This window comes from Martes martes (assembly GCF_963455335.1).
Source record: "Martes martes genome assembly, chromosome: 6".
NCBI lineage: Eukaryota > Metazoa > Chordata > Mammalia > Carnivora > Mustelidae > Martes > Martes martes.
Genome location: NC_137893.1, coordinates 35357910 through 35366975, shown reverse-complemented (window position 1 = coordinate 35366975; position 9066 = coordinate 35357910). Strand labels below are relative to the sequence as shown.

Sequence of the window (9066 nt, the reverse complement as noted above, 5' to 3'; positions counted from 1 at the left end):
CTCTTTTTAATTAAATTTGAATCCAAATCCATTATTATTTTTCACATTAAGTACTATTCTTCACTTCAACTCAAGATATACTGACTTATGTTCTACCTCATAATCCTGTGCTGTCTGGTATAATTTTTCATGCTTCTAAAAATCCTTATAAATTCTACTATAATTATGCCATGCAAAAACAAAATTAAACCTATACTTCTTTAATTGTCTATGTCAGCACTGAAGTGTATAATATTGCTTCCTTTTAAGATAAAGGAATCGGTATGCTTGTCATTCCACCTTCCAATTTTTGTCGTATAATCTGCATGTTTGAAATGATTTACCATAACTTTTAAATATTGTTGATTTTTTCTTTCAAAACTTTGTTTATGTCATATGCCCTATTTGATATCAAATTAAAGTTATTTTTGCAACTACATACAGGCGACCCCCAAGTTACAATGATTGAACCTACAATTTTTCAAATTTATGGTGGTGCAAAAATGATATGCATTCAGTAGAAACTATATTTTGAATTTTGAATCTTGATCTTTTTCCAGGCTAGTGCAGTATGACTCTCTCCTGATGCTGGATGGTAGCCACAAATCACAGAACCCAGTCAGCCATATGATCATGAGGGTAAACAGCCAATACACTTACAACCATTTCGTACCCACACAACCATTCTGTTTCTCCCTTTCAGTACTGTATTTAATAAGTTACATGAGATATTCTTCACTTTATAAAATAGGCTGTGTTTGATGATTTTACCCAACTATAAACTAAGGTAAATGTTCTGAGAACAGTTAAATTAGGCTAGGCTGAGCTATGATGTTTGGTAGGTTAGGTATATTATGCATTTTCATTTCTTGACACTTTCGTCTTAGGATGTGTTTATTGGAATGCAACCCCATCTTAAGTCGAGGAAGACCTGTATTTCAGTATTTTAATAATCACAGACACAATTAAGTAGGCTGATTCTTATTCATTTAAAATGAAATGTTTTTTTTTATTTTAATAGTAAGAAAAAGGTCATTGTTTAAAAGAAGATTACCAAAAACTGTAACGACAAAATGAAAATTTTCTGTAATCCAGACAAAAATATCTTTGTGTTCTTCTTTTCAGACATTTTTTATACATATACACCAAAAGTTTTCTATAAGTACCTATAGCATTTCACTCTCCTTGTTACACAGTCTGCTTTTCACTTGGAAGTAGATCATGCACATCTTTCCATATCACTGTATATCTTTATACATCATATGGATGTGTTTATGTGAATATAAAAATTGTATAACATTTCAAGTTAAAGTATAATGTACAGCTATATAAGTGTATCTTTCAATTTATAATCAATGATTTTGTGGACATTTAGATTGCTATTATAAACAATACTGTGATGAATATCCTTATTTTTACATATTGGTTCAGTTAGTTTCTGTAGATCATTTTCTGGAGGGAAAAAAAGGCTGGATCACTTTAAGTTTTGTCATATGATTCTAGAGTATTTGCAATTGGCTGTACTAAAAGTGTGTAAGAGTTCTGTGTTATCTATACCCTTTTCTTTTTAAGAACTTATTTATTTGAGAGAGAGAATTAGCAGGAAGATGGGCAGAGAGAGGGGGAGAGAGAGAAGAGAATCCTCAAGGAGACTCCCCGCTGAAAATGGATCTGGACACAGGGCTCAATCCCTGGACCCTGAGATTATGACCAGAGCTGAAGTCAAGAGCTGGAAGCTTAACGGACAGAGCCATAAAGGCACCCACACCCCCTTATCTACATTTTTAGTATTATATAATATCATCAACATTTTTATCTTTTTAAAACTGAAAACAATTTTTTAAAGTGAGGCTTTATTTGTATTTCATGTATTTTATGTGAAGATACATCAGGACTGGCTACATAAATTTCAGGATCCCATACAAAATGAAAGTCCAGTTCCCTTTTTCAAAATTATTAAAATTTTGAGGGAGCTCTTTCCTTTCTCTCTCCCGGCCATTTTGGCAGCTGCTCTTGGTTGGGGCCCTCCCGCATCTAAGGCAGGAAGATGGTGGCCGCAAAGAAGACAAAAAAGTCACTGGAGTCAATCAACTCCAGGCTCCAGCTCGTTATGAAAAGTGGAAAATATGTGCTGGGGTACAAGCAGACTCTGAAAATGATCAGACATGGCAAAGCGAAGCTGGTCATCCTCGCCAACAACTGCCAGGCCTTGAGGAAATCTGAAATAGAATACTATGCCATGTTGGCCAAAACTGGTGTCCATCACTACAGTGGCAATAATATTGAATTGGGCCCAGCATGTGAGAAATACCACAGAGTATGCACGCTGGCTATCATTGATCCAGGTGATTCTGATATCATTAGAAGCATGCCAGAACAGACTGGTGAAAGGTAAATCACGCAGAATTTTTCTTTAATAAAACTGGCCACAGCTTGTTTTAAAAACAAACAAACAAGAAAAATTTCGAGCGTATGACAACACAGTATTACACTGAGCATGGGGCCTTTAGAAGCTTGGGGCTCTACTGGCTCTAAAAATTTCACACTCAGGAAACTAACCCTAGGCTTAGCTTTTCAAATGCACATTAACCCTTTTTATTTAATTTCTGATTCTTGTTTATGAGTGGTTTTCACCCAGTTTTAAAAATTCTACTATATCTTTCTATTGATTTGTATAAACTTTTTATATACCTTGTACTTGAATTACTAGAACATTATCTAATTTTTCTTATGTCTTATGAGTTTTTTTATTTTTACATTATGTTTAAGTATTTAATCTTATAATGTTTTTTACTTGAGATCAGATCTTAAGTGCATTTTTTTAACATAACTGGTTATTCAGTTGACCTAATATCATTTTTCTTGTAATCTATATTTCCCCCAGTGATTAGAAATACCATATTTTTCATGTGTCAGTAAGAATGTAGGATCAGTTTCTAGATTCTTTATTCAGTTCATTGATCCGAGTGATCTTTCCTCATATCTACTCTATTTTAATTACTGTAGTTCTATGATTCTATTCATTCTTCTTCCTTCAGAATTTTCCTGGTGATTTTCACACAGGTTAATTTTCTAACCTATGTTTTTGAATTATTTCATCAAGTTGGTAAAATTCTTGAAATTTTGATTGCCAAAACAATGAATATGTTGATCCAGCTGGAAAAATTGATGTCTCTAAACATTAACTTTTATACCTAAAAACAAGGTATGAACCTCCATTTATCTAAGTCTTTGTTTGTGTATCTCAGTAGAATATAGCTTTCCTCATATAGGTCTTGCACATTCTTATTTATTCTGCTCTTATATTTTATCTTTTCAAAGGATAAAAAAGCTGTTATTTTTGTATATTAATTTTGCTAGTGGTCACCATGCTGTTTGCTTCTTATGACCTATTTTTTCCACTACACTGTGTTATGGCAGAGGACAAAGTCCACCGTGTACTAAATGAATTTGGTTCCTTGAATTCTATTCTGGCTTTCAGCTGAAATCATAAGGAAAGGATATCTTTCAAAATTTTGTCAGCCTAGAGAGAATATCATTTATAATTTGCAGATAAGTAACTTAATGTGCTGCAAGAATTTGGTCAAATTCTTCTTACGCTTCTTCCACTTACTGGGCTTCATTTGATCATTTACACAGAACTTAAATTTAAGGGATTGGCAAAGCATAAGGTTTTATTACATATTCAAATATTTAGTTGCCGGAAGAGAGTGAGAGCTAAATCCTCAGATCACTAAATAATTTTTATTCTTTTTTTATCAGGTACTGTATCCACCACCTATTGCAAGAATGTGTAATACAGATTGTTCTACTGTGATGTGAACCTACCACACTGGTAAGAATTTAGAAGAGATAAAAAACAAAAACAAAAACAAAAACCCTCTCTAAAAGCTTTGTCTTTATTGACTGGATGCATATTTTCTCTGCACTTTTTCACCTGTAGGCCTCCATTAATAGAATTTGGCATTTTAAGCAATTTATATGTACCCTCACATCAAGGCTTTACACATCCATCATCTAATGAAATACCTTGCTATTAGCCAACTTCCAGAATAGAAAAACATGACAAAAATTTTCCCTCTGGGTACCTTTTTGTCTAGCTACCTTTAACTGTCAGAGGTCAATAGTCTCTTATAATTGACAGGTGGCAGGGAGTGAGGCCTCAATTACAGCACACATCTTCAGTCCAAATTCCTTGAAACTAAAATTAATGATTGTTACAAGATTTGAACTTAGTATTTTGATTATCATTTCATCTTATTTTCTTGCTTCAAGAATCCATGTGAATTCTCTCGATAGTATAAGACAAACACTTGTATTTTTTTAATATCATTTGACCAATTAATAAGACATGCTATTTTAGTGAATTTCCAGATGTTGAACTATAATTTCACTGTGGAGATAAATTAAATGTGTTGTGGTACATTATTTCTTAATGCACTACTAATTTCTTTTTGTGAAGTAATTTATTTATATAAAGTATAATTGACATATATTAGTGTCAGGTACACAACATAATAGTTTGATGTTTGTATATATTCCAAAATGATCACCACAGAAAGTCCAGTTAATATCCATCACCATACTTAGTTATTCATTTTTGTGTATGTGATGAGACTGTTCAAGATCAATTCTCCTAGCTACTTTAAAATATGCAGTACAGTATTACTAACTATAGTCACCATGCTCTACATTATATCCCTATGACTTACTCATTTTATAACTTAAATTTGTACCTTTTGACCCCTTGAACCTCTTTTCCCCACCCACCTCAGGCAACCACCACTCTTTGTTCTGTTTCCATAAGCAGTTTTGGTTTTTGGTTTTTGTTTTTATTTTTTGTTTGCTTTTTTTGGTTTTTGTTTTTATTTTTTGTTTGCTTAGATTCCACATATAAGTGAGATCATATGGTATATATCTTTTTCTGAGACAGACACTTTAAAACAAATTTTATTTCTTAGGGAAGGCTTTTTTTTTTTTCAAGAACAATTTTTAGTGTTGGATTTTAGTCCTTTTATGAAAACAATTATTTTCCATTTTCTTCATTCTGTTTTCTTATTCATTAATGTACAGAGGTCTTTTATGGCCTGGAATTTGTCTAAGTAGCACATGGGAGGATACATCTTGATATCTTTATTGTACACTTAATGTATTTTTCAGAATATATTTTTTAACATTTTAAGCTAGAAAGACAGCATAAATTTAGTAATCCTGCATTCTAAAAAGAATTGGAAGGATGCTAAGACATGGGCAAGCCTAGTGAAATAATTTAATCTGTGCATAATTTCCTCTCTACAATTGATGAGCCTGCTATTCCAGGGACCAGCTTTCTGTGTCTCACTTTCCATTTGCCTCAGTTTTAAACTTACAGACATGGTGTATCTTGTTGCCTCTCCTGTGTTAACTGCCCAATCATTGGGAAGAATCATAGTAGATCAGGGAGAAACCACCACCTGCTGGCTTCCTCCTTGAGTAACTTACGTTCTCATATGTCTCCCACTGCAGGTAATTCAGAACACTGCTGATAAGAGCGAGTGAAAGGATGCTGGAAAGGTGCTTCCTGCATATTTTATTCTGTGCCATGGCCTTTATCCTTTTCTTCTCGAAATTATGAATGCCAGAATCTCCTAAATTTATTTTCTGTAATGTTATACTACAATCTCAGGAAGAAGAAGCATTGAGTCCTTGATGTGTTTCCAGATAAATTAACTCAGTTTGAGGTATATTGACTAGTCATGGTTCCTAAAACTATACAGGATTTTCACCATTTTTTTTTATGTTTCTTTGGGCATTTTGTTATTAATTACTAGGTAACTGAAAATGTTGGGTTGGTAAAGGTGCTAGATATACCAATTCTCAAGCCAATTACTTGTCTGGAAGTCATCACCAATAGCTTCTCATTCACAAACTTAAATCCTCATCAAACTGTGTTTGTCTAGAATCATTAATGGAGCTTTTACTCACCTCATCTCAGGTGTATGGAGATTTTACCTAAAAATAAATATAGATATTCCCTAACAATTCTCTCTTTTTCTCTATATTTTCTATATACAATTTCATCAAGTTTTGTGGTTTTAGTGATCTCTACTTTGTGGATCACTCCCAGATCTTACTACCTACATTTGCATTTTCTATAAACTCCTGTTTAACCATGCAGATGAATACCTGCTCCTGCCTTGGATATTATGATGATGACTTCAAGTCAAAGCAACATGTCCAAATCTGAGTGCATCATTTTCTACCTCCCAAATCTGTTTTTCTACCTGTTCATTCATCTGCTTATTTGTATATTCATTCATCATTGTACTTATTAAATATTTTCTTTGTGTCAGGTTCTGTTGCTGAGTGTATATTGATGAAGATGGTAGATAAGGTCTCTTCTCAGAGGATGTTTACACAGAATTAAGGGACATGCATGCACACAAGTTAGCAGAAAGTATGAGATGGCATGATAAGTGCCAAGTTATGATGAGCTTGTGATAAGATGAAAAAAACAAAGAGGTCACCTAATCTTGACTTGGTATCAGAAAAAGCTTTTTTAAAGGAAATAACATCTAAGTTGAATGCTAGAGCTTGAGTGGCAATTTAGCCCTGTAAAGGGGAGAAGAAGAGAGTACTATAGGCAGAAAGAACAGTAAGTATGAAAATAAGAAAGATCATGACACACATCAAGCCTAGGAATAGAAAATAATTTATTATAGCTAGAGTACAGGTGGTATAGAGTAGTAAGTTTTGAGACAGGAAAGGCAATCAACAGCCAAATTCTTTAGGGCCCTTTAAGCTGTGTTATTTCTTGAGAAACAGAGAAATTGTTGAAGTTTATAAGGAAGGGAGTTACATGATCAAATTTGAGTTTTAGAAAGAACATTTTGACTGCAGTGTGGAGGTGCATTGAAAGACCAAAAGCAGGGGAATGATCAACTAGAATCAAATGAAAGGTGATGAACTTTTTGATTAAAGTAATGACATTAGAGTTGAAGAAAGATGAGAAGTTTAAAATATATTTTGAAAGACTTGGTGATTTATTTGTTTGGGACCCTAGAGGAAAAAAAGAAAGACAAAGATTTCTGGCTTGAGTAATAGGTTGGATAAAGATATCTTTATGGGTAATTTTTTTTTTTTTTTGTCATGACACTAATCAATTCTGACACTAATACGTGTCCTACAATTCAATTCAGTTAAATGCTGACACTAACTACCCTGCAGGTAGCATCAGCCTCCACAGCTTTAAAGGCTCTCAGTCTACAAGACTTCTGTCATTTCAGATGCCAGTTGCAAGTTTTGACTCACAAGGTTATCTCCAGTTCTGTTCCACTAAGCTAAAAAGTCCTGCTAAGCTGGTAAGGGTTCCTACAATCCCCCCACCACCACCATTGTTCACCTCTGATAATTAGAATAACTCACAAGGCTCAGAAAATTACCTTACTGGGACGCCTGGGTGGCTCAGTTGGTTAAGCAGCTGCCTTCGGCTCAGGTCATGATTCCAGCGTCCTGGGATCGAGTCCCACGTCGGGCTCCTTGCTCGACGGGGAGCCTGCTTCTCTCTCTGCCTGCCACTCTGTTTGTTTGTGCTCACTATCATTCCTCTCTCTCTCTCTGACAAATAAATAAATAAATAAATCTTTAAAAAAAAAAAAAGGAAAATACCTTACTTACTATTACTGTTTTATTATAATGGATACAACTCAGGAACAACAAATGGAAGAGATGCATAAAACAAGATATAGAAGAGGGGACATAGAGCTTCCATGCCCTCTTTGAGTGGACCTCCTTCCCAGCACCTTGTTGTGTTCATCAACCCAGTAGCTCCCAAACAGGGGATTAGAGGTTTTTATGGGGGTCTCATCCAAGTTATCTCATAGAACAAATGATGCTCTTATAACTCTTATCACAGAGACAATTTCTAAGGTTCTAGGAGATGTATGCTGGGGACTGGGAACAAATACCAAATTTTTTTTTTTTTTAATTATACTGCAAACTTCCATGGAGAAATGAAGCAGAAGGAGAGGAGCAGGTTAAGGAGGAAAACTTGTTCAATCTTGGACATCTTACATTTGAGTTTCCTAAAGTATTTATAAGCATAAATAGTCAAAAAGAAGTTAATGGGTCTGGAGTTTAGAAGAAAAATCTGAACTAGAAACTTGACTTTGGGATTCTTAGGATACTGATGATTATGAGAGCCAGGAAACTGAACGGAGATTGCTGACAGTGAGTACATCGCGTGAGAAGAGAGAAGACCCAGGCAGAAGAGAGTCTACTTAAGGGCACAACCAAGAAAGAGAAGCATACAAAGGAGATTGTGGGGTCATAAAAAAAGTAATGGGAATAATCACAGGACTAAGCTAACATATTTTGAGCAAATGTGTGCATGAGCGTTAAGGGCGGTGCCCTTTGCATGAATTGTCTTTTGTAAAGCTGCAGAGTGTGGAGTTAAGAAGGAAGAAGAAAGTGTTCAAGACAGATGGAGGTGACTATAGAGCTGAATGTAGCCAAGAAATCAAATATGATAGTGACTATTTTTTTTTTATTATATTTAGTGCAAGGAGATCACTGGAGACCTTGAGAAAGCAATTCCTAAGGAGTTTTTGGAGCAGTAACCATCTCACAGAAGGTTCAGGACGTAATGGAAGGTGAGGAAATGTTTCCGGTGAGTATTGCTAACAGTTCCACTATTCTATGTATCCAGAATAGAAAATGTGGAGTCATCTTGGATTCTTTTCTTTCATGTGTCTTCTGCTGTTGATTCTAAACATAATGACTCTTCCTTCTTTCTTGCTTCTCCTTGTCATTGCTTTTAATAGGACCATTCTCATTCAGTCCTTGGCTTATATTCTCACACCCCTGCTTTAGTTCCTGTTTATGGAAAATCATACAATATGTATTATTTCAGACCCAATCCAAATATTGCTTGTTTGATTACATTTCCCTAATGATCTCATACTCAAGCAACCTACTTATCTCTGAACTCTTCTAATACTTCATTGATACTCTTTTTATAATGCTATTAACTTTCTGCATTAAGTGTGACCACCCACATGCATGTCTTACCACCTTTCTACACTGTTAATTTCATTAAGGAAGAAATTG

The 9066-nt window shown here is 34.6% G+C and overlaps 1 protein-coding gene across 1 annotated transcript; it reads left to right on the top strand.

The window, feature by feature from the left end:
• Nucleotides 1-2026: 2026 nt before the first annotated feature.
• Nucleotides 2027-2417, top strand: LOC308344939 (large ribosomal subunit protein eL30-like; the record flags this gene model as incomplete). The annotated part of the gene is made up of 1 exon (XM_080806820.1): nucleotides 2027-2417. One exon carries the CDS (start codon nucleotides 2027-2029, stop codon nucleotides 2372-2374), a length of 348 nt encoding a protein of 115 aa, XP_080662946.1. The 3' UTR covers nucleotides 2375-2417.
• Nucleotides 2418-9066: the final 6649 nt, after the last annotated feature.